At 41.4% G+C, this 26,702-nt stretch overlaps 1 protein-coding gene across 11 annotated transcripts in view; it reads left to right on the forward strand.

Annotated features, from left to right (window-relative positions):
• CUX1 (cut like homeobox 1) overlaps positions 1–26,702 on the forward strand; it is a 457,171-nt gene that overhangs the window by 185,415 nt on the left and 245,054 nt on the right. For all 11 annotated transcript variants that reach the window (XM_049903554.1, XM_049903560.1, XM_049903557.1 and 8 more), the window contains exon 3: positions 8,871–8,918. In XM_049903554.1, coding sequence (XP_049759511.1) covers positions 8,871–8,918 — 48 coding nt within the window. The remainder of the gene's footprint in view (positions 1–8,870; positions 8,919–26,702) is intronic.

A 26,702-nucleotide genomic window follows, 5' to 3' on the forward strand; every position in this document is an offset into this window, starting at 1 on the left:
CTTCATCACCTTATGTCCAAATTTGAGCATCAGCCAAATTTGAGTGTTAGCCAACTTGATAAACCTGCCACTTTTTAACACCAGTCTTCCTAATGCAGGAACACCACTCACGGTTGCTCAGGAACTCAGAAATCCTCCCTGCTGCCTGGTTCCTCAGGTCTCCCTGCTCTGCCTTCAGGGTGCCCCAGCTGGTGCTCCCCACTCACCACCAGGAAGCCTCTGCTTGACCCCTGCCTACTCCTCATCTTTGCCCCCGCTCCCCTCCGGCACCACAAAGCCAAACCCTACCCATTATGCGGTTTTATTAGGTACAGTGCTGCAGGCACATCCATCAGTATGGGAGCCTTCCTGCCAAGATACAGAACATGTCTCAAATGGAGCAGAGAAATTTAAATGGGAAGAAATTATAGCATGAGTGAGTTTATCCCTTTCAAGATAATCTTATTTAATAACCAAAAAAAAAAAAAACCTCACAAAGATGTGCATTTTATCCAGCTACAAAGGCAGCATGGCAGGCTATATATTGTGGTAATTACATGTTTGGGGTTTCATTCCTTCTCCAAACTAGATTTCTATTATTTCAGAAAATCAACCATTGTAGAAAAAGACTATTCACTTATTTCATTGCTGGGTGGCCCATACACTGTAAAAATAGGTCAAGAACAGTAATCTAAATTGACTGCTGATAAATAATTAATGCTAATGGAATTTTCTCAAATCTGTGAACTAAAATCTTTTAAGAAATTGCCAGGACATACTGTCTGCTGTTGTAGAGAAAGGTATTTTTTATTTAACACTTCAGTTTAAATGCCATTTAAAATTACCGTTTTCTCCCACAAAGACTGGCAGAACGTGTGTTCATGTAGAAACGTAACCAAAAGTCTGATGCTCCATCGATAGCTGTGTGATTCCTCTGCTAATGACGAGATGAGAAGTGAAGGCTTCAGTATCCTGAAACAAAGAGAAGCCTCCATTTCTCCTGCACTGTGTTTTAAACTGAGCTCTGTAGTGGGTGTATCACTCAGTATCTCTTATCTTGTTTTTAAAACTTTGTACTTGGTCTGAGCTCTTGTATACATGCTAGGGGGGATTATAGCTCTCATAAGGGGCATCCAAGGAAATCCAGGAGGCATTAATAACAATTTTTCTTTTTAAGATAATTATGATTCTCTTATTGGTGCTACCACTGCCACTACCTTATAAAAATACGCTTGACAGAGATACATTCAAGTTCTTTGTAGAAGAAATGGTTTATTAGTAAGAATTATTATAGTCAGTCAGACTACGATATGATGCACTATGTGGGTTTTCCTTGATTAAGAAGGGCAATTCAACCATCGTCAGGGTATTTTAGAACCCTAAAGACAGCCCAATAAAGCATCAGCCACTAGATGCTTTTGGACAGTATGTCTGCAGTATTCTGGCTTTAACATGTAAAAGAGGGGTTATCTCCTCATTTCAGCTTGATTAAAAAAAAAGCTATCCATTTGGTTTCCAAAAAATCTCCCATTTGCTATTACTTAAAAAAAAAAAAAATTGTTTAGTTTAAACTGCTGCACTTATGTCTAATATAATGTTATATTGGCAGTGTTTTAATATATTTGTGAACAGTGAACTCAGTTTCTGTAATTAAACTTATTTGCATTAAAAATACTTTATACAGAAATTTCTTGATTTAAAAGAAACTATACCATTCAGCCCGTACGTGTCTAGCGTTTGTATAACGGGGGCAGCGCTGGTTCAGTGGTAGAACAGATGTTACGCACAATCACCACCCACCTGTCAGTGGAGGCTCCTGTGTTCCTATGATGCTGAACAGGTTTCAGTGCAGCTTCCAGACGAAAACAGACTAGGAAGAAAGACCTGGCAGTCTACTTCGAAAAATCAGCCGATGAAAACCCCATGGATCACAATGGTCCAATCCATAACCAATCATTAGGACGGTGCAGGACCAGGCACCGTTTCATTCCATTGTGAATGAGGTCACTATGAGTCGGGGACTGACTTGACAGCAAGTAACGCCAACAAACATCTATATAATCAGGATCTCAGCATTTGTATTATGTACTTTTAAATATCTTTAAAGTTCTTCATTTTAGGGTAGCTGTGTAGATCTCATGGGTGTTTTCAGTGACTGTCATTAGAATTGCATTCCTTTCTTCTTCTCTAGAACTTTGTTCCAACATGACTGGGCAAAGGACTTGAATAGACTTTTTTTTTTTTCCTTGCTGTAGCACAAAAAAGTGGTACATCTTAGATTCAGTGCTATAAAATTTAATGAAATATATTGCATAATGATTTTCTTCAAACATATACCTAAAACATTTTCAAGGAAAAATTTTCTTGCTTTGGGGCCTGAGTGATGAGGGGGAAAGCCAGGGGTTAGTAGATTCATTTGGAGACACTGTGTTCAGTCAGGTGTGTGACATATAACCTCCTTATGTACAAACATTTCCCAGGGTTATATTTTTGCCTGGCCCCTATCAAGGGTTAAACCCGTCCCAACTCTTTACCACCCATAAAAAAAGAAATGCGAACTAAGACCAGGAGAAGAGGAAACACTGGGTAGTATCCCTGAGTTGAGGGAGTTCTGAACTAGAAGCTAACGACAGCTAAACCAGTGAGGTCACCGCTGCTGACACCAGGGATTGGGTCCATGATGACGCCAGGGCAGGGCAGTTTGCTGGCAACCCTGTGAGAGGCACAGAGTCAAGCCTTTCAGAAATGACCACTGCCCCCACCTTGCAATGCAGTGTTTTTGGGAAAACCGTGTTGTCACTGAAGGAAAACAGGGCCCCCCCCCCCCGCCCCCCGCCGTCATCACCACCAGCTCCTTGGTTGCTGCCATAGAGAGTGAGGTCCCACCAAGAATTGCAGCCAGACAGTTGGGAATTTTAAATGTTATCAAAACTGTCCCACAGAAACGCACTGTAAGTTACTGTGAAATAAAAGGCATTATAATTCCTAAAACACCTAGAGACGTCTGGATGGTATAACATTTAAAGCCTAGAGATCATTTTATGGCTTTGAGGATGCATTTGTAATTAATAGCCTTCTTTTGAATAATGCCTGTGCTGGAAACTTCATCCACTTGTTCTTTAAAAATGTGTATGATGTCCTGTGAGCCATTCTTTCCCGGACACTGAGGGGGACTGGCTTCAGTGTAGCCACTCAGGTGGTCACCAACTCTGAACTCGTGACATGTGACGCCGTGACTCACCTAACTCCCAGCGACAGGGTCTGCCGCCCTGCCCCTGGCATCATGTGTGAGTAGGGGCAGGAGAGAGTTGTGGGGATATTAGGAGCAAAAGGCCCCAAAGAAGGGAACAGAGCCCTCCAAAGACCCCCCCGCCACCCCCAAGTACCCCAGATGGGCAGAAAACCAAAAGGATCCCCTAGGGTGAGCCCGGGAATGTATCTCTTACCGCTTACTCCCACAGCAGGTGCAGCTGAACACAGAATGGGATTTTGTGTTTTTGTTTCTATTTTACTTTTAAATCAGAGTGATTTTCTCTAGCAATTGTCATTACCTCAAAAACTCCTTAATAGCATTTTGCCATTCAATTTTCCGATCTAAATGGTGAGTTGTGAATCAGTGGTTTGAAGAATAATGAAAATCCTTTTTACATAGAAGCATCTCTATAGAAACATTACTTATTGTTTGCTGTGTATTCAAGGGAGAGAGGGTTGACATGCATTATTTTGGAGCCCTGTTTTTTTTTTTTTTTTACCACCAGACATTTGATATTAATAATCTCAAGGACATTACTTTCCAGACTCAAAGAAAATTTAAAAACCTGTAACTGAATTAAGCGTCTAATCCTAAAATTTTGTTACATTTCTTAGCCTAGTGTTGGATTGGCTAGACCACACTTTCTTGTTTAGGATGGTAGAAACGTGTGGCAGGAAGGAAGCAGGTGAGGACCGGCCCGTGGTGGTGATCAAGCACCCTGTGGGGCTCAGAATTGAGCGTCCTTGTTCAGGCTGCTTAGTTCAATACAAAACGGGGAGCATTCTCCCTTGGCATCAGTCTGATATTTACAGGCAGCAGAATCGGATAAGGCATTTCTCAAATGGCCAAGGATAAAATTAGAATGAATGATTTTTAGCTGATGACTTGAAATACATATGTATCAGTTTATGTGTGTGTCTTAGTGAATATATTGTGTTATTTCTCTCTTCAGCTGTCTTTAAGTGTGTGTGTGTGTACAAATATCAAAACATTATTTTAGTGGGTTTGTTATGAGAGGTGATTATACCCAAGGAAATGATTTTTGAAACACACTGGTTGGTTAAGATGCCCCTAAACACCAACTGAAGACAGCAGAGAGGAGTTTACTTTCTTTGCCTTCCTGGTGGAGATGTGACTCTTCTGCCCCCCCCCACCCCCCCGCCCCGGACTGCTGTAATAGAACATAGAAATGCCAACTCATGACAACAGGTTTGGTTTGGTTTTTTGTTAACTCCTCAAAGCTTGTGTTTGCATGCGGGCTGGTCCCATGCCAGGTGGTGATGGGGTCTGGTGCCTGATAAGAGGTACTGCTTTGTGGCCTGTACATCTCCTCATCCCTCGGGAACATGCCTTCTGAGCAGGATCTTGCCCCTCCTCTCCTCAAACTTCCTTCCTTGAGCTCTCTCCCATTCCTTCTCTCCATCACGGCCTTGAATCCCTTAACCTTGCCAGCTCTTGCATCCCATGACCCCTTCCAACTTAACCATTTCTCCTCCGAGTTTGATGGCGCAGTGGTTAAGCAATTGACTGCTAACTAAAGGGTGGGAGGTTCAAACCCACCAATTGCTCCACGGGAGAAGGATGTGGCAGTCTTCTCCGTAGAGAAAACCTATAGGGCAGTTCTACTGTGTCCTGTAGGGTCACTCTGAGTCCGAATCGACTTGACAGCAACAAGTATGGCCTTTTGAGTGGTACATGTGTGCCCCCCACGTTGCTGTCCACGTGGCCCCTGTGTGTCGTCCCTATACATACACTGTGGTGTGGGCCTAGGGTTTAAATCCTCACTCTTTCAGCTGTATGACCTTGGACAAATGTACTTTCTGAGCCTCAGGTATCCTCTGTGGAATGTAGGTTATCAGGCCCTTATGTTAGCAGGGTCATTTGAAAAGTAAATGACAATAGAACATCTGAGTCCCCACTGTGGTGCTCAGCACATGACAGGCATTCAGTCACTGACAACTGTTTTTAACTTGTACCCCAGACTCTCTTCCCCATGGTGCTCCCCAAGCGTCACCTACCTTCTTCCCTCTCCTTACCCTGGACTTCTGGGTTCTCAAAAACTGCCATACACTCATTGCTGCCTTTTCTTCAGAACTTAATCCCCCTAAGCTCTTTACAGGGTGGTTTCCACCCATACCACTCTCAGCGCCACTGGAAAGTCATTGGTTGCTATATCCAATATCACTTTCTCAGTCTTCAGCTGCACGGCAGCATTTTATATAACCAACCACCTTTTCCCTCTTGAAACTCCCTCCTCTCTTAACTCTGTGATCTCCCAACACTCCTCCTTTGAGGATTCCTTGTTCTTTTCACCTCTCCTTCTAGCTGTCCGAGAGGGTGTGAAGACCTCTCACCATTCTTGAGTTATATTTTATCCCTGATCTTTCTTCAAAGTACATGGGGCTAAATGAGATAGTGGTATTGGTTTTCCGTTGCTGCCGTAACAGATTACCATATACTTAGTGACTTATAAGAACAGAAATGTATTAGCCAACGGGGCTGGAGATCAGAAGTCCACAAGGGGCCTGACACCCTCTCCCAGGAGAGACCTGAGTTGTGAGTGCATTTCTTAGCCCGGCAGTGTCCAGTAATGCCAGCCACGCATGTCCATGGACCACTTGACACATGGCCAGTGCGAACTGAGAGGTGTGCAGTAAGCGTAAAATGCACACCAGGTCTCAAAGACTTAGTACAGAAAAACGGAATGGGAAATACCTCATTAGTAATTTTCATACTGAAATCATAATATTTCAGATATATTGGGTTAAATGAAATATTATTAAAATTTCATGTGTCTCTTTTTGCTTTTTTTTGTATAGCTACTAGGCGAGTTTTGGTTACATTGGTGGCTAGCATTGATTTATTCTGGGACAATGCTGTCTCGGAATATGGAGCCCGGCCTGGGGGGCCCTTTCTCCAATTGCACCAAACCAGAACCAAACCAAACCCATTGCTGTCAAATTGATTCCGACTCATAGCGACCATACAGGACAGAGTAGAACTGCCCCATAGGGTTTCCAAGGACCGCCTGGTGGATTTGAACTGCTGACCTTTTGGTTAGCAGCCGTAGCTCTTAACCACTGTGCCATCAGGGTTTCCCCAAGTGCACCAGCCACCCCATTTGTGCCACACTTTAGAATATTTTTCATGTTTTCACCCAGGCCCACACTCCATGTCTTTTGACTTTCCCTCTCTGCCAGGCCCTGCTCTAGACACGGAGAAGACAGACACACACACTCCTACAGCTGTAGCCCAAGAGCACACTTGCTCTCTTAGCAGTTCCGTGTTGATGGCTCGTGTCAGTCTTTGTGCTGACCCTGCCAGCCTGACTGAACTGGTTCACCAGGTCCCTGCTGCAGAGAGCACGTCATCCACTAACCAGGGCACCACCTTGGCCCTCACTGGCGTACAGTGTTGGGATTGGACCACTGTGGGGTGGGATTGACAGGAACATCCCAGGTGACTCCTCTGGGACAAGGAACATGGGACCTGGACCAAGTGTGGAATGTAACCCACCTTCTGGAGATGTAAAGCCTCTTGTGCGTAGGTCTCCTTGGCAAAATATTGCCAAGCCCTGTGTTGGATGCTGGATATCAAGGGCTGACTGAAAGCCCTACCCTGCCATGCCCTGCTGTGCCCTGCCCTGCCCTGCCGTGCCCTGCCCTGCCCTGCCCTCCAGGAGCCTGCAGTAGTCCGGAAGGGAAGAGGATGCACACCTCACTGCAATCACGTTGATGTTTACAGAGCTCTTGATAAAGTGAGAGGCCATGGGAAGCATACCTGCAACACTTGGTCCTGGCTGCTTCCAGTTCTGCAGATCCAAGGAGTATTGGGAGCCTTAATGGTGCCCTTTCAAGAGCCCAGGGGCCATCAGCTATCACGCTGCTGTCAGATAAAACACACACAAGGGCACCCAGGCCGCCCACAGTACACACATACTCCCATGCATCCTGCTCCCAGACCACTTGGGGATGGTGAGGGGGCTCAGCCATGGTTCTTTGAAAAGCAAAGGGCCTATCCCAAAGCCCAGGCCTGGAAGGAGCCACGGTTTTCATTGACAATTGGAAGGCAAGTGTCCCACTGAGGCTATTTTCTGGGAATTTTTTTAGTCTGATTTTTTAAAATTGAGGTTAATACAGTTCTGTGACTTTTCTCCTTTGAGAAGGGCGGTCACTGTAGGTCCCTGGCTTTTAGAAGAGGCAGTTGTGCATAGCTGGGCTAGTGCACCAGGGCTTCCTCCAGCTTGGCTCAGTGCAGGCTTGTTTCTCTCTTCCTTACCCCAGCTGATGCTTACCTTAGCACCCTGCTGGTGAGAACTCTGGCTAATGCAGTGACACCTCATTAACGAATTGCCTTCCTACAAAGTCAGCCTTTTTGGAAAACAAACAACAAACAAACTCCATCCATCACCTTGTGTTTGCAGCCTGTGACAAAGTAGCTCCCTGTAGTCCTTCTGCTTGTTTGTCCTTGCTGGAGTGCAGAGGAAGAAGGGAGCAGACCAACCCAAAGAGAGTTCAGGAGTCTTTCTGCCATCACCCTTCCCCTTTCCCAGCGGGCTCCCTTCTCCTCCTGGCAAGTAGCCCAGGCCTTACCTCCCCTAACCCTGCAATACACACACGCGCACGCGCACACACACGCAACACACACATACACACACACAGTGAACTCAGTCATATTTACACCTTCTGCATCCTTACCTGTGGTTACCAAGGTTCTAACAAAAAAGCGTGGCTTATTCCTCCTGATTAAAACCAAGGCTTTACCATAGACCCTGATTGGAATAATGTAGTCATCTTTCCTCCATCATTCCTCATCCTTTTTATCCTCTTCTCCCTCGTTTTCCCTTTGAGTGTTACATTTTATCCCCAATCTTTCTTCAAAGTACAGTAGGCTAAATGGGATAGTGTATTAGTATCATGTTGCTGTTGCAACAAATTACCACGTACTTAGTAGCTTAAAAAAAAAAAACAAAAACAGAAATATATTCGCTGTCAGGGCTGGAGATCTGAAGTCCACAAGCGGTCTTACTAGGAAGGGTGAGGGGTGGGGAGGAAGGGAAGGGATTTAGAGGTGGACCTGGCACAGATAAGCAGACTGAGATCTGAGGGCTTCAGCCATCTCCTCATTTTACCTATAAAAGTCCTGCCTGTCTGCCCAGCTCAAATGCTGCCGCCTCCATGTAACTGCTCCTCGTTTCCTTAATCTATCTTTCCTTTTGTTGTCTCCTGTAACGTTGGGCTTGTTTTTCTGAACTAATGCCTTTCTGCTCTTCCTATGTTATATTTTAATTGCTCTGTATCTGTTTTTATCAATATAAGTCCATTTCAGGTGAGTGGGTACGTCAGAATCAGCTCTGCAACTGTACAAAATGTAGACACCTAGGCCACGTCCCAGTAGTACTTAGTCTGAGACAGCGCATAGATCTTGCTCAGTATTCTTACTACATTAATTTAAATTATGGATCAGCATTTGACATTATTTATGTTGTAGGAATGAAGGGACGTTGGAAGTACCCTGATTGCTTTATGTAATAATAATCTGCACTGAATTAAAAGCTGTTTTTAGGAAGCCTTAACAAATTTTTTCCTTTTTTTTCCTTTTCAAATGGCTGCTCCCTGATCCATCCTTCTTGCTCCAGGATTTGCGCAAGCAGGTAGCGCCACTGCTGAAGAGTTTCCAAGGGGAGGTAAGCTTTTACATTTAATTTCTATCCTGAGCCACCCTTCGTAGTTAATAGGTGTTTCTTTTCACGTTAAATAAAGACCATAGACCCAAGCTACTCACCCAGGTGGTGCCGTTCAGGCTGCACCCCCAGGGCCATGTAGACGTTGAGTTTTGCTTTGTTATTTTCACTGGGTCCTCAGTCAAAGCTGTAATAGAGGGAGGAGCCATATTCAGAATGTACGAAGGTGTAGTGGATTCAGTGGAGAAGTGCCCAGCGTGGTTGGGCTTCCCACAGTGGAGTGTACGGACCTCTTCAAGCTCACTTGAGGGCAACCACCTTGTTCCCTGAGCTAGTCTGGTGCTGCTGCTGCCGTGAGGCCTGGACTGTTTAAAAGATGGAATAAGGCCATCTGGTGTTTTTATGAGCAAGGCTGTAGGAGGGAAAAGGAATTTTACTTGTCCCAAGGCTTAGAACAAAGTGCAACAGGCAGAAGCCATGAGGAGTAAGTTTGGGTTCAATATAAGAAAGATTTTTCTACTAGATACTTCCAGAGAAGGACTTAGCTCTCTATCAAGGTGGTGGTAGAGTAGCAAGTCAACTGAGACATCCACTGTGGCTACCTGTCCATGGGAGTGGCATCTGCAAAGAGGACTCGGGGCTGAAGTGGGTGACATCCAGTTCCTTCTCAACCTTCTGTGTAGAGATGCAGTGAATTTTAGAAAAACGGAAATTCTGTTGTTGTTTGGGAGTTATTCACTCTCAGCTCTTTAACTTCTCCCATTAGTATATGGAAGTAGGACAGGGAGAAGGATTTTTTTTTTTTTATTCAACAATACACACAGCAAAACGTACACCAATTCAACAACTTCTACATGTACAATTACAGTCACGTTGATTACATTCTTCGTGGTGTTCAATCTCAAAGAATGCCTCACAAGGAGAAGGATTTTTAAAAAGCCCTTTAAAGAAGCCGTGTTAGTACAGTCTTAGGAATTATATATTTTTGCAACCACCCAATTCACAGGAATCTCAAAGAACGTGGAAGAAGGGACAGGATTAGGGAAAGTGAGATGGTAAATTCAATTGGGGATGCCGGTGACGTGAAGGGCAGGTGGGATGGATGCTTTTAGCGACAGAGCCTGGAGTAAGAGGTTGGTGCTACCGTTCAGCACATTCCCCGGCCTGCAGGTGATAGCAGAGGGTGAGGAGACTAGTGCTGTTAGTTATGAAGACCATGGTGGGAGGCCAGAGAGGAGATCCCAGGAGATTTAAGGAACCCGTGTTGAAAGAAAATCCGTAGTAACTGTTGTTGGTGATTACTGAAGATTTTAATCAGTTGGGTTGACTCAATTCCGACTCCTGGTGACCCCATGTGTTTCAGAATAAAATAGGGTTTTCAATGGCTGTGGTCTTTCGGAAGTAGATCACCCAGCCTTTCATCTGCGACACCTCTGCGTGGATTCAAACTGCCATAACCCTTTGTACCACCCAGGGACTCCCTGAAGATTTTAGAAGGGTGGAATAAAAAGGAAAAGCAAACCCACTGCCATCGAGTCAATTCTGGCTCATAATTGACCCTATAGGACAAAGTAGAGCTGCCCCATAGGGTTTCTGAGGCTGTAATCTTTATAGAAACAGACTGCCACATCTTTCTCCCGTGAAGCGGCTTGTAGGTTCAAACCGCTGACCTTTCGTTTAGCAGCAGAGTGCTTAAGCACTGGGCCACCAGAGCAACCTGAAGTGTAGAATAGTGCCCTTTTTTTGTTTGTTTGTTTCTAATATCCTGCTTGGTGATGCCCAGATGTCCTCAGCCAGGTAAGGCACAGAAGCATAGCGATATCAGGTCTTTGAAGGACTTGACTGGTCTTTCCTCAGAACTGAATCTCTGAAGCCTCATTTTATGAGTAAAATTGTTAGCCACAATTAATCTTATGTGTTCTTTTATCTGTTCAGCACCCTTGTGAGACCTTTGGCTTAGTATTTCTTTGGCTAAACAGCTCAACACACTTTATTTATTTTTAATCCTTGAAAATTTTCAAATATACATAAAAAGTAGAAAGCTCGGTACAAAGACCTGTGACCCTTCACCCATTTTCCCCACTTGTTAATGTTTTGCCACCATGTTCCTCCACCCTCTTGCTGACCAGTTGAAAGTAACTTGCAGGCTCCATGGCACCGTACCTTAAATACATACATGGATCTTCCAAAAATAAGGACATTCCCGGCATCACCACAAGTGTCACACCTGAGAAAATTAACTCATTCCATGATATCTAAAAAGTCAGTCCAAAATCACATTTCCCCAGTTATGCTCCAAATCTCTGTCATAACTGCCCTCCCCCTAGCCAGGATCCAGTCGGGGTCATGCGGCACATCTGGTTCTAGATCTCTCCAGTTATTTTAATGTAGAACATTCTCTCCACCCTCGGCACCTTTGTGTTTCATTCTTATGACATTGACTTTTTTGAAGAATCTAGCCCACTGTCTTTTTGTTGTTGTCATTGAGTATATACACAGCAAAACATACACCAATTCAAGTTTCCACATGTACCATTTAGTGACATCGATTACCTTCTTCGAGTTGTACAGCCATTCTCACTCTCCTTTTCTGAGTTGTTTTTCCCCAATTACAATTAATTCACTGCCCCCTAAGGTTCCTATTTAATCTTCCCAGTTGCTCTTGTCACTTTGATCGCATATAGATAGTTCTTAAAAGAGCATAATGCTCAAGGGAGACTTTTTGTGTGTGTGTGCTTTAGGTGAAAATTTACAGCTCAAGTTAATTTCTTATACAGAAATGTATACACATATTGTTATGTGACCCTAGTTGCAATCCCTATAATGTGACAGCACACTCCCTCTTTCTACCTCAAGCTTCCCATGTCCATTCAGCCAGCTTCTGTCCCTTTCTGCCTTCTCATCCCACCTCTGGACAGGAGCTGCCCATTTAGTCTCATGTATCTACTTGAACTAAGAAGCATGCTCTTTACGAGTGTTATTTTGTTTTATGCCATTGCCGTCAAGTCGATTCCAACTCATAGCGACCCTGTAGAACTGCACCATAGAGTTTCCAAGGAGCACCTGGCGGATTTGAACTGCTGACCTCTTGGGTAGCAGCCGTAGCAGTTAACCACTACGCTACCAGGGTTTCCATTTTGTTTTATAGTCCCGTCTAATCTTTGAAGGAAGACATTTTTTACTAGTTAAGTTAAACTAGTGATTGATTTTAAGAAGACTTCAATGAATATTTTTAGTTTAATGCTTAAAGATTATCTCAGGGCACTAGTTTCCGGAGTCCATACAACTTTTATGGCTCCAGGAAGTCAGGTGTCTAAGAGAATTTAAGTTCTGTTCTGTATTTTCTCCCTTTGAATGGGTATTCTTCTATAGAATCTTTGATCAAAAGGTTCAGTAATGGTACCTGGGTACCACACAGTTTTTCTTGTCTCGAGGCAAAGGAGGCAGTTGTTCATGGAGGTAGTTAGCTACATGTTCCATTTCCGTGTTCTATTCCTGATGCTCTTCCTTCCTCTGTTGCTTCAGGTGAGTAGAGACCAACTGTTTGTTGTACCTCGGTTGGCCACTTGCAGACTTTTAAGACCTCAGGCACTATGCAAACTAGGAGGTGGAACAGAAGCACTAAATCTGTTATTAGGCCAGTTAACCGAGATGTCCCATGAAACTGTGACCCTAGATCCCCAAACCAAGAAACCAAATCCCATGAAGCTTTTGGTTGTACGTAAGCAGCCTCAGCAGCTACTTTTTTTTTTCTTTTAACTTTGTAAATGTATCTATCACACAACTTTTGCCAGTTCAACTTTTTACACATGTACAACTTATTGACAGCAATTACAATCAGCTTACCTACCCTTTATCAATGCAACATTTCTATCACTAGTAACCCTCCATTTTTCCCTCCTTCCCTCCTCTGGTAACCACTAATAAACTGTGTTCTCTGTACACTTGCCTATTTTTTTGTTTTTTTATGTAAGTGAGGTCATACAACAGTTGGCTTTTGTGATTGACTTAGTTCACTCAGCATAATGTCTTCCAGCTCCATTGGTGTATTGTAGCATGTGTTAAGACTTAATTTCTCCTACTGGCTGAGTAGTATTCCCTTGTATGTTATATACCACATTTTGTTTATCCACTCATCTCTTGATAGGCATTTAGGTTGTTTCCACCTTTTTGTTATTGTGATAGTGGTACAGTGAACATTGGGGTACAAGTCTCTGAGTCTCCACTTTGAAGTCTTTTGGGTATATACCTAGGAGTGGGACTGCTGTGTCATATTGTTGTTCTGGAGTCCTGATGATGTAGTGGTTAAGAGCTTGGCTGCTAACCAAAAGGTCAGCGGTTCAAATCCACCAGCGGCTCTTTCGAAACCCTGTGGGGCAGTTCTGCTCTGTCCTGTAGGGTCACTATGCGTTGGAATCATCTTGACGGCACCTAACAACGGTAACAAATGGTTGTTCTACTTTTAGCTTTTTGTGGAACGTCCACACTGGTTTTCTTAACAGCTGTACCATTTTGCATTTCCACCAGCAATGGGCAAGGGTTGCAATTTTCCCACATCCTTGCCAACATTTGTTATTTTGTGTGTGTGTGTATGTGTGTGTGTGTGTGTGTGTGTGTGTGTGTGTGTGTGTGTGTGTGTGTTTTATCTTAGCCATCCTAATGCGAGTGAGATGGATGGAATCTCATTGTGGTTTTGATTTGCATCTCTTTGATGGCTAATGACACTGAGCATCTTTTTCTGTGTCTGGTAGCCTTTGAATGTCTTCTTTGGTGAAATGTCTATTCAAGTCCTTTGCCCATTTTATGATCGGGTTATTTTGTTTTTGTTGTTGTTGAAGTTTTTTTTATGTATTTGGGTGATTAGATTCTTGCCAGATACATGATCTCCAAAGCTACTCTCCAACTCAGTAGCTTGCCTTTGGTTGAACAAGTTTTTAATTTTTATGAGTCCCATTTATTTGTCTATTGCTGTTTGAGCTTTTGTTATTAGATTATCCATTGTTAAAACCTAGGCCTGACAGCAATGCCCCGGCTTTTTCTTCTAAGAATTTTATGGTTGTAGTTTACACATTTAGGTCCTTAACCCATTTTAAATTTGTTTTTGTATATGGTGTGATGCATGGATCCTATTTCATTTTTATGCATGTGGAAATCCAATTTTGCCAGAACCGTTTAGTGAAAAGACTCTTCTTTCCCTGTTGAATGCACTTAGCACCCTTGTCAAAACTCAGTTGACCATAGATGTGTAGGTTTATTTCTGAACTCTCAATTCAGTTCCATTGGTCTGTGTGTCTGTGGTTATACCAGTACTAGACTGTTTTGATTACTGTAGCTGCATACCCAAACCCATTGCCATCGAGTGGATTTCAATTCATAACAGCCTTATAGGACAGAGTAGAACTGCCCTGCTAGATAGTATCTTTCAAAATTGCGAAGCGTGAATCCTTCTACTTTGTTCTCCTTCAACATTGCTTTAGCTATTTGGGACCTGTTGACATTCCATATAAAGTTAAGGATGGGTTTTTCTGTTTATGTAAAGAGGCTGTTAGAATTTTGATCGGGATTGTGTTGAATCTATAGATCGCTTTGGATAGTATTGACATCTTAACAATATTAAGTCTTCTAATCCATTAACGTAGGCATTCTTTACATTTATGTAGTGTTCCTTAATCTCTTTCAGCAGTGTTTTATAGTTTTTATTGCATGACTCCTTCACGTCCCTAGATTTATCCTTAGGTGTTTTATTCTTTTAGATGCTATTGTCAATTTGTTTCTCTAATTTCCCTTTCAGATTTCTCTTCACTGATGTGTAGAAAGAAGCCCAGCTGATTTTTGTTCACCTTGTATCCTGAAACTTTGCTAAATTCTCAGAAGTTTTCTCGTGGACTCTGGGATTTTCTGTATATAGAATCATATCCACAGATAGAGATAATTTTACTTCTTTTCCAATCTGGATTTTTTATATCTTTTTCTTGTCTTACTGCTCTGGCTAGGACTTTTAATACAGTATTGAATAGAAGTGGTGAGAGTAGGCACCCTTTTCTTGTTCCCAATTTCAAGAGTAAAGCTCTCAGTCTTTCTCCATTAAGTATAATGTTGGCTGTTGGCTTTTTATGTATGCCCTGAATCATATTGAGGAATTTCCTTTCTATTCCAGTCTTCTTTAGGGTTTTCATCAAGAAAGGGTGTTGGGTTTTATCAAATGCTTTTTCTCCATCTGTAGATGATCATGAAGTTCGTTTTCTTTGTCCTATTGATGTGGTGTATTATGTTGTTTGATTTTCTAATGTTGAGCCATTCCTGCGTTTCTGGAATAAATCCCATTTGGTCATGGTGTACAAATCATTTAATATGCTGTTGGATTCTGTTTGGTCATATTTTGTTGAGGATTTTTGCATCTATATTTATGAGAGATATTTGCTTATAGTTTTGTTTTCTTGTGGTGTCTTTGGTTTGGGTATCATGGTTACGTTTGCCTTATAGAACAAATTAAAGAGTATTTCTTCCTTCTTTATCTTTTGGAAGAGTTTAAACAGTGTTGGTGTCAATTGTCTAAATGTTTAGTAGATGCCATCTGGTCCAGGAATTTGTTGTTGTTGTTTTTGTGGGGAGGTTTTTGATCACTGATTCAATCTCTTCACTTGTTATGGGTTTGTTGAAACTTTGTATTTTCTCTTCAATCAGTTTGGGTAGGATGTTTGCTTCTAAGAATTTGTCCATTTCACCTGGGTTATCCAGTTTGTTGCCATACAGTTATTACGTAATATTCTCTCATAATTCTCTTTATTTCTATCGGTTCAGTTGTAATGTCCCCTGTTTCATTTCTTATTTTGGTCATTTACATCTTTTCTCTTCTTCTCTTCATCAGTCTGATCTTTTCAAAGAACCAGCATCTAGTTTTATTGATTCTATTGTTTTTCTGTTTTCAATTTTATTTATTCTTCTCCGATCGTTGTTATTTCCTTTCTTCTGGTAAGTTTAGGCTTAATTTGCTCTTCTCTTTCTAGTTCTTGGAGTTGTCAAGTTAGGCTGTTGATTTGAAATCATTCATCTTTCTTTATGTAGACATTCATTGCTATAAGTTTTCCTCTGAGTACTGCCTTTGCTGCATCCCATAAGTTTTAGTATGTTGTGCTTTCATTTTCACTTGACTCTAGGAAATTTGTGATTTCCCTTTTGATTTCTTCCTTGACCCATTAGTATGTTAACAGAGTGATGTTTAATTTCCATATGTTTGTATATTTTCCAGGGTTTTGTTTTTGTTGTTACTGATTTCAACCTTGACTCCATTGTGATCAGAGAAAATACATTGTATGATTTCAATCTTTTTTAAATTTGTCAAGACTTGCTTTGTGACCTAACATGTGGTCTATCCTGGAGAATGATCACGTGTACTGGAGTGATCATGGGTGGAGTGTTCTATATGTCTGTTAAGTCTAGTTGGTTTGTAGTGTCATTCAAGTCCTCCCTTTCCTTGTTGATCTTCTTTCTGGGTGTTCTGTCCAATATCGAAAGTGGAGTATTGAAGTTTCCTATTGTACTATCTACTTGCCCCTTCAATTCTATCAGAGTTGACTTTGTATATTTAGGTGCCTCAATGTCAAGTGCATATATATTTATGATTGTTAAATCTTCTTGATTAATTGACCCTGTATAGTGTCCCTCTTTATTTCTTTTAACAGATTTTGTCTTCAAGTCTACTTTGTCTGGCATTAAGATTGTGACCCCCAGCTCTCTTTTGGTTGTTATTTGCATGAAATATTTTTTTCCATCCTTTCACCTTCAATCTGTTTGTGTCCTTGGGTTTAAAGTGTGTCTCTTATAAACACATATAGCTGGCTTCTGTTTTTTGTTATCCATTCTGCCACTCTGCCTTTTGATTGGAGCATTTAGTCCATTCACATTCACTGTAATTACTGCTAAGAAGTGATTTATTTCCGCCATTTTTATTTGTTTTTTGCGTGTCTTAAGCCTTCTTTGTCTTTGTCCTTTACTGCTGCTTGCTTTTGTGTTTTGTCAGTTTGTTGTAGTGAGACTTTTTGGTTTCCTTCTCCTTTCCTTTTGAGTATGTTTTTTTAAACATATTTTCTTAGTGGTTACCATGAATATTACATTTAACAGCTTGTATTTATACAATTCTGGGGTAAGTTGGTAACAACTTAACTTCAGTAATATACCAGAAATTCTATATCTATACCATTCCTCTCCCCCACCTTTCGTTGTTGTTATCACTAATTATGTCTTTATATTTCACATCCCTAGTAACATGATTTTATCCTTGCTTTTTATGTATTTTTTATTAAAAACAAAATTAAGGACAAAACATTTAGAGTTATCAAGCATGAATATCTTATTACTAGCCTTTATACTTGTCCACGCATTTCCTTTTATTAGGGATTGTTATTTTTATGTATAAAAACCCATATAGCTTTAAATTACTTCGTAGTGTCTTTTCCCTTCCATCAACAGAACTCCCATCTGAATTTTTTGTAGGGCCGTCTGGTGGATATGAACTCTCTCAGCTTCTGTTTGTCTGAGAATGTTTTGGTTTCATCCTCATTCTTGAAGTATAGTTTCACTGCATATTCTTGGTTGACAGTTTTTTTCTTATATCACTTAGAATATATCATTCTTTTACCTTCCAGTCTCCAATGTTTCTGAGGAGAAACTGGCACTTAATCTTATTGGGGATCCTTTGTTTGAGACTGTATGCTTCTCTCTCACTGCTTTTAGAATTTTTGCTTTATCTTTACCTTTTGAGAACTTAACTATGATATGCCTTGGTATAGATCGCTTTGGGTTTATCTTGCTTGGTGTTTTTTGAGCTTCTTGGATTTGTAGATTCATGTCCTTCGTTAGATTTGGGGAAATTCTCTGTCATTATTTCTTCAGTATTCTTTCTGTCCCTTTCTTTCTCTCATCTCCTTCTGTAATCACCATGATGTGTATATTAGGTCTCTTGTTGTTGTGCCATAATTCCACCAAGCGGTCCTCAGCTTTCTTGAACGTCCATTGTTGTTGCCATTCAGCGTCTGTAATTTTAACTATCCTGTCTTCTAATTTGCTGATTCTACTGCCTGATTACATCAGTAGATAAGTCCTTCCACTTTGTTTCTTGGTTCAGTTATTGTCCTTATCAGTTGCAGTGTTTCTTTTTTAGATCTTCATTTTGTTCTTGCATTGTTTTCCTTATTTCTTTTAGGTCTTTGTCTATGTTTTCCCTTAGTTCTTTAATTATGTTTAGTATTGTTGTATTATATTTTTCCTTTTTTTTTTTTTTTTTTTTAATTATTTGGTCATCTCTAGATGGGCTTTCACTTCCTCTGTCATGTTCATTTGGATGGGCCATTGTTTATTCTTTGTGTGTCTTGTGGTTTTTTGTTGAAGCATTGGAATTTTTTGAGGATGTTAACTTTCTCAGTTTTCCACAGTATTTGGTGTTTTTTCCAACACTATTTTGTGTAAAAAACTCTTAGGTGGGCAGAGCCTTCAGCCTTTGCTTGTGACTTCCACTCCCTCTCTATGGTAGCTCTTTCTCCCTCCCTGGTTTAATTAGAATTCCAAAGTTCCAGATGTCATTTTTCCACTTTCCGTCTCTTCCAAACACATCAAAAAACAAGCTATGGTCAGTTTGTCCACCAGTGGGCACTGCCATTCAGGCGAGATATCATGTACTGATCAATCTGTCCACTAGCGGGCACAGTCCTCTCCTCCCCACCGTGTCGCCCCCCCCCCCCAACTCTCCCACCTCTGGTTATTACTCCCTTGCCTTCTCTGTTTCTGCACACATGCTTTTAGTTGAAAAACCCACACCCAGTGAACCCCCTTTGGGGCTGGGTGTTGCCCTTCAGTTTTGCCCAAAGTTTCCTTCCCTGATCTATGGGGGCTGCTCACATCTGAGCTGGCATTCAGGGGAAGCGCAGGCAGATTTTCCTCCATTTTGGGAGGAGAAGGGGCTGATACTTCCCAGAAGGACCTCTGAGAAATCTATCTTGTTAGTTTCAGAACCCAGTGGTCCTGTAGGGGCTGGGGGAACAGTCTCCACTTAGGTGACCCACCTCCTGACTCAACTATAGGTAACCTTTTGTAGGAGTTTGTATCAATCCAGCAGCTGACAGTTACTGTTTCGGAGAGGGGTAGTCACACTACAAACAGACCCCCAGGGAGGTCTGCCTTGTTGCTGTTGGAGCCCGCTCCCTGTGGGTGTAGCCTCCACTCAAGATGCCTGTTTCCTAGCACACAGCAGTCTCAATCAGCAGTCCTCAGCATTAACTGGAAGGAGTAGACAGGCCTAAATTGATCCCCAGGGAGGTCTGGCCTGTTGGTTTCAGAGGCCTGAGCTATGGGGCCACAGGGAGGGAGGCAGGTACAGTGCTAACTATGGGAGCAGACTCCACTGTGGGGGCCTTCTCTGGCAGTTTGCAACAGCCTGGCAACCAGCAAATACCAGGTGGGGGAGGCAGTATCACACCCTGGTCAGATCCGCATGGAGGTCTACCTTGTTGCTATCATAGTCCCCCAGTGGATCATTGACTGTGACTACAGCCTTCGCTCAAGGCTTCTGTTTCCTAGTACACAGCAGTCTTGGCAGTCCTTAGCGCCAACCAGAAGTGGGGGCAGACTGACTAGCCCCTAGGGAGGTTTGTCCTGTTGGTTTCAGAGGCCAGAGCTATGAGTGCACAGGGAGGCAGGTAAGGTGCTGACTATGGGAGCAGACTCCATTGCACAGGCCTTCTGTAACAATTCACAGAAGGCTTGCAACTGCCAGTGTCCGGGTGGGAGGTGCTTGCACACTCCAGATGGACCCCTGGGGAGGTCTGCCTTGTTGCTATCAGACACCCCACCCCCCATCCTAGGAGTTTCTTTGGCTATGGGTTTGGCCTCCAGTAAAGACGGCTCCTTCCTAGCACACAGCAGCCTCAGTCAGCAGTCCTCAGCACCAACTGGAAGGGGGAGCAAATGGATCTGAACTGACTCCCCGAGAGGTCTGTCCTCTTGGTTTCATAGGCCTGGGCTTTGGGGTGCGCAGGGAGGTAGGTAGAGTGTTTACTAGGAGAGCAGACACCACCGCATGGGCCTTCTGTAGCAATTCGCAGTAGGCTTACAGCCAGCAGTGTCTGGGTGGTTGAGGTGCTGGCACACTCCAAATGGACCCCCAGGGAGGTCTGCCTTGTTGATTTTAGAGCAGAAGGTTGGGGTCCTGTCTGTTTATACAGGCAAAGGCTGTGGTGGTTAGGGAAGCAGGCTCCTAATTTTCTGGGGTCACTTCCCCAGTACACAGCACCCGGCAGCCCGTATGGCTGCGGGGAGGGGCAGGTACAGTGGGAGAAACTACTTTCTTATCATATGTGACTCGTTGATTTGTTGATTCTTACCTGTCTGTAGTTCCCTGATGTTTTCTCTACTCCCCGATTCAAAATCCTTCAAAGCCGAGCACCATTTCCTTGTTGTAATCATGGGGAGGGGGGGATTGGAACAATGGTCTGCTTACGCTGCCATCTTCCCAGAATTCTAGGCCCATTGTCTTATAGGCCACATTCTGGATAGGTTAATGGAATATAGTAAATTTGAGATGCCTGAGAGACATCTAGGTTTCATATCTGCCTATTTTTTAAAAGGATACTTGAAAAGTAAATATTTTTATAGTATTATTAATATTTATCATTCTCTGCTAATTATTGTATTTATATTAAATAATGTATGCCTTCTAGAAAGCTCAATTTAGTAGAAGGAACTAAACCCCACTTGTTTCTGAAGAATGTACTTACATAGCAGAGGTAACTGTAGATGGGACCACATGTGTAGGGTCAATTTTCTGATGGGTAAGGCTAGAGAGCAGCACCTCCTGGTACTTAAATGGGAGATCTATTGGTTTTTTTTAAAAAGACAGTCTCCTGTAATCGCAAGGCTTGCTCTTATACCCTTCATTAAATACCCTTCATTACTGTCTGCTAAATGTGATTTTCATTTATCAGATGTATTCTTTGAGCTTGTTCCAAGATGTTTGAATTCTCTGTGGAAAAATGTACAGTGTTATTAAAAATTATCTTCATTGCCCCCAAATTTGTAGAGTACTTCTTTCCTTCTTCGAGACCCCTAAAAGAAAACAAAAACAACAAAATAAGTTTTTATACAGTAAGAAATTCACATAGGACTTTATAGTCCCTGCAAGAATGTTTGTTTTTGGTGTGTTACGTTGTTGTCGTTAGGTGCCATCGAGTTGGTTCTGACTCGTAGCAACCCTGTGTACAACAGAATGAAATACTGCCCAATACGATGCCATCCTCTCAATTGTTGCTATGCTTGAGCCCATCGTTGCAGCCACTGTGCTGATCCATTTCATTAAGGGTCTTCCTCTTTTTTACTGACCCTTTACTTTTCCAAGCATGATGTCCTTCTCCAGGCACTGGTCCCTCCTGATAACACGTTCAAAGTACATGAGACGAAGTCTCGCTATCCTTGCTTCTGAGGAACATTCTGGCTATATTTCTTCGAAGACAAATTTGTTCTTTTAGCAGTCCGTGGCACGTTCAGTATGATTTGCCAGAGCTGTAATTCAAATGCAGCAATTCCTTGTTGGACTTCCTTATTCATTGTCCAGCTTTCGCATGCATAATGCTATAGGTAACATTAGCCTGGCTCTTAGCACCTTACAGTGTTTTCCTCTGGTCCTCTGTAGTCAGTTCGGACTCCCTTGGGTGGTTTGTAAGACCCTGCATGACAGGGGAACTGCTTACCCTTCTAGACCCCTCTTACCACTCACCACCATGCCGTCGATACACCAGCCATTCTGAATTTCTGCAAGGCCTTTGAATAGATTTGGGCTTCCTCATCTGCCTCCAAGCCTTTGCACATGCTGCCCTGCTTCCCGAAACACTCCTTCCCTCCTTTCGCTCCACCTGGCGTACTTCAAGGAAGGTCTTTCCTGACCCCAAAACTGCAGGCTGGGTTCCCCCTGCCATGTGCTTCCATTGCATCCTGCTCTGCTTGTGATAGTGTTTGTCACCCTGTCTCAGAGTTGCCTGTGACTGTGTCTGTCTGTATTCCTTATTAGCCTGTTCAACGTGCCAAGGCAACCACTGTATCTTGTCTTGTTCACCATTGTATTCCCAGCAACTGGCACAGTTCTTGGAACTAAAAACTATTTGGCACCTCAGAAATGTTTATTGAATAAATCATCAGTGAGATTCCTCTGGAGGTAGTTTTTTAAATATTTTGCCTCCATCCTTTCTTCAGGATGTGTTGTTAGTAAGATAAGAGAGACCCTGTAAGATACGCTTGGGAATTACCTTTAGAAGAAGCCAGTAAATAACTGTATCTGTTGTCTTTGACTGAAAAGTTTGAAATATAATCATAATAATTACTTAGGGTCATCAAATTTAAATTGCACTGAAATTGGATTTATCTGTATCTATCGATCGATCAATTGATCTGTCTATCCATCTATCTATCTAATCTATCGCTATACCTAATTTTGTGTCTGACAAGCCCATCCAGCTGGTAAGTGGGGGGTGCAGGTAATCTAAACGTAACACATTCTCTAGTGTTTAAGTCTTTAAATTGCCCCCCCGCCTTGTTTGTCTCCCTAACACGAATCCTGATACAGAAGGTTTGGCGGGGTGAGGGGTTAGCTTAGGCAACCTCTTGGCAGTAGAGGAGCTGGTGTGCTTAGACCAAGTGTCCTCAGGGAGGAGAATCCTTTTAATAATAACTTGAGTGCTTATATCAGAGAGCAAATAAAAGAGTGAAAATCCATGAGCTAAGCATCAAGCTTAAAAATTTACAAAATTGTCACAGAATAAGCTCAAAGGAAATAAGAATAAGGAAATAATATAGATAAAATGATGATGATGATAATAATAAATGTAAGAATCAAAATGAATTAAAAAAATGAAGACACATGAGAGAAATAATCCTAATGTTCGTTCTTTGGAAAGGCTATTACAATTGACAAACCACTTTCTTATTCAAGGGGAAAAAGATGACAGTAATGAAAAGAGGAATAAGATTGTAGCTACAGCAGATATTAAAAGGTGATAGGGGAATATTACAAGCAACGTCATACCAATAAATTTTAAATGAAAGACAAAATGGGCAACTGCCTAGAAAGAATACTATAATTTACCAAAACTAATTCAAGAAGAAGTAGAAAACCTGAATAGCCTTGTAACTATTACAGAAATATTCCACAAGATCCAGACAGTTTTATGAGAGCGGTCTATCAATCATTCGTGAAACAGATAGTTCTAATCTTTTGCAAACTTCTTCAGAAAATAGAACAAAAGAGAATACTTCCTAACTCATTTTAAGAGGCTAGTATAACCCTGGTAGCACAGTGATTAAGAGGTCAGGCTGCTAACCAAAAGATTGTCAGTTTGAATCCACCAGCTGCTGCTAGGAAACTGTACGGGGCAGTTCTACGATGCCCCGCAGGATCACTATGAGTCAGAATTAACCTGATGACAGTAGGTTTTTATTTAATTTTTTTTTTTTATAACCTTGATACCAAAAACCAGACAAGAACAGTACAAGAAAAGGAAAATTAAAAAGCAATCTCATTTATGAATAGATATACAAAAATCCTTAAAAATGTATTAGTAAACCGAATCCATCAATTTTGGTATATCCCAAGGATGCTGTTTGGTTTAACATTGGAAAGTCTTTCACGGAAATTCATATTGTTAGCAGATTAGAGGAGAAAATTATCATCTCAATAGTTACAGGAAAAGAAGTTGATAAAACTCAACCTCCATTCGCGATAAAAACTACTAGCAGACTAGAAATAAAGGGTAACTTTTTTAACCTGGTAAAAGATATTTATCAAAAAGCTACATTAGTCGTCATTCCCACTGGTGTTAGAAAACATTCCCTTTATAATCAGGAACAAGACAAGAAAACCTACTATTGCTACATTTATTTAACATTGTACTGAAAGTCTGAGCTAACATAGAAGTCAAGAAAAAGAAAGTATAGGTATTGTAATAGAAGAAAATAGAACTGTCATTTTTATGTGAGCCTCAATTATTTAACAAGGTTTAAAAAAAAAAAAAAAAACCTGTTGCCGTCGAGTTGATTCCAACTCATAGTGACCCTATAGGACAGGGTAGAACTGCCCCGTAGGGTTTCCAAGGAGGGGCTGGTGGATTTGAACTGCTGACCTCTTGGTTATCAGTCGTAGCTCTTAACCACTGTGCCACCAGGGCTCCTTAACAAGGTTACTGGATACAAAATTGGTGTATACAAAAGTAATCACATACCTCCACGTCAACAGTGGAGCCCTGGTGCGAATGGAAAATAAAATTTTTAAAAAGGATGCCATTGAAAATAGTATTAGTATGAGCTATTGAAAATAGCAACAAAAAATAAAAGGTATATTGGAATAACTACAACAATATATAGGAACTCTTTCTGGAGAAAAGTGTAATAACCACATCAAAGAATATTATAGAAGATTTAAATAAAGAGAGAGAACATAATCAAGGATGAAAATTCCCACAATAATGAAAAATGTAAATTTTCCCCAAATTGATTATAGTGAGTTATTGTTGTCCAGTCAGAATTCCAAAAAGATTTTTCATGAAACTTGAAAAACAGATTCCATAATTTGTGCACAAGAGCAAATGATCAACATAATACTAAATAAGAGCAAGATGGAGGATTCGTCCTATAAGATTACCAAGGCTACAGTAATTTTCACTGCGAGAGATCGGATAAACATACCAATGGAACATGATCAAGGAACCAGAAACTGATCCACGCATACACAGAAACCAAACCAATTGTTGTCGAGTCAACCCCCTGTGCTGCGGAGTAGAACTGTGCTCCATGGGGTTTTCAAGGCTATGATCTTTCAAAGCAAATTGCCAAGTCTTTCTTCCAGGGTGCCTTTGGCTGAGTTTGAGCTATCACCCCTTTGGTTAGTAGTTGAGTACTTAGCCATTTGTGCCACCCAGGGACTCCTGACCAGTTATTGTTGAGTCATTTCCAACTTATGGTGCTTCCATATGTTGCTGAGTAGACCTGTGCTTCACAGGGTTTTCATGGCTGTGACCTTTCAGACGCAAATCCCCAGGCCTTTCTTCCAAGGCTCCTCTGGATGTTTTCAAACCATCAGCCTCTTGGCTAACAGTCAAGGGTTAACCAGCTGTACCGCCAGGGGACTCCTATGCATATGTAGAAGCCAAATATGGTGCAAAGGTGGCATTGCAGATCAGTGAGGAAAGGGTGGAGCATTCGGTAGATAGTCCTCTGACAACTGGTTATCCTTACGGAGTAAAGGGATATTTAATCCTTACCTTCCACCATATGCAAGCATAAATTACTGGCCAAATTTTAAACCTTTCAAAAGAAAACATCAAATGTGATGACTTAAGGGTATAGGGTAGAATTTCTTAAACAGGAAACCATAAGGGAAGAGATTGTTACATTCAACTGTATTAAAACTTAGAAGTAGCAGCCTTTTTCTTGGAAAGACACCCTAAAGAAAGGAAAAGATAAGTTTAGGACACTACTAGCTCAGTTGTACCTTTGTGTGAATTAGGAAAAATCACCTTTCTCAAGACATTTTTCTCATCTGTTGGAAACTCATCATAATGAAATCCAGACCTACGTGAATCTTAATCATAATAAAGATTCAAATGCCTATGATGTGAATAGAGCCCTGATGGCACAGTGGTTAAAAGCTCAGCTGCTAACCAAAAGGTCAGCAGTTCGAATCCAACAGCCGCTCTTTGGAAACCCTATGGGGCAGGTCTCCTCTGTCCTATAAGGTTGCTATGAGTTAGAATCAACATGATGGCCACAGGTTTGGTTTTTTTATGATGTGAATGGTTGCCCTTAGGGTTGTACTGCGAATAGTCTGCACAGTCACATGTGGGCTAGCCTTGGCCACAGCCACAAACTGGGAGAAGATAGTTGCCACACACATAATTGACAGAGGATTAGTGTTCAGAAAATATTTTAAATTCTTAGATATCAATAAGAAAAAGATAAGCATCCCAATAGAAAAATGGGCAAAAGTCATGAATGGCATTCTCAGAAGAAAAAATCTGAGTGGTCAAGAAATACATGAAAAGAAGGTTCACTTCAGTAGTAATCAGGGAAATGCAAATTAAAATCGTTTAATAGCAAAATTTTTGTACCTACCCGATTGACCAAAATTTAACTTAAGGTAGGAATATAAATTGGTGTAATCTTTTTGAAAACCAATTTGTCATTAGACAATAAAGTTAAAGAAGCACGTATGACACGGCATTTCCACTTCTGAATATATACCCTAAATAAACTTTTGCTCTAGGAAACAAGTTCAAGGATATTTGAAAATAGCAAACATGTAAAACAACCCAGATGTCCATCAACAGCAGAAAGAATGAATAGTGACATACTCATTTGCTAGAATACAACATAGTAGAAAAAAGGTGAATGAAATCCAGAAATGGGAAAAACTAAGCTGATATTTTTTAGGAATATATACATAATAAAACCATCAAGAAAAGTAAGAAAAGAAAAAACAGGAAATTCAGAATAAAGGTTATCATAGAGGGGCACAAAGGGGGTTTCAAAGGTCTTGGTAACATTCTCACGGCTGTTCGTTGTATTATTTATACCTTATGTGTTCTTTTGTGCGTGTGAAATATTTTTTCCAAAAAGAAGCAATCTTACTTACAAGGCGATAGCTACATAATTCTTTTCTTGCATGTCAGAAGCTGAGTATTATCTTCTCCTTTCTCTTCACATTTCATCTATGACAAATTTTAATCTCCCAGGCAAATGGATGCTTCAGGTGAG

The sequence above is a fragment of the Elephas maximus genome, chromosome 12, assembly GCF_024166365.1.
Source record: "Elephas maximus indicus isolate mEleMax1 chromosome 12, mEleMax1 primary haplotype, whole genome shotgun sequence".
Classification (NCBI taxonomy): domain Eukaryota; kingdom Metazoa; phylum Chordata; class Mammalia; order Proboscidea; family Elephantidae; genus Elephas; species Elephas maximus.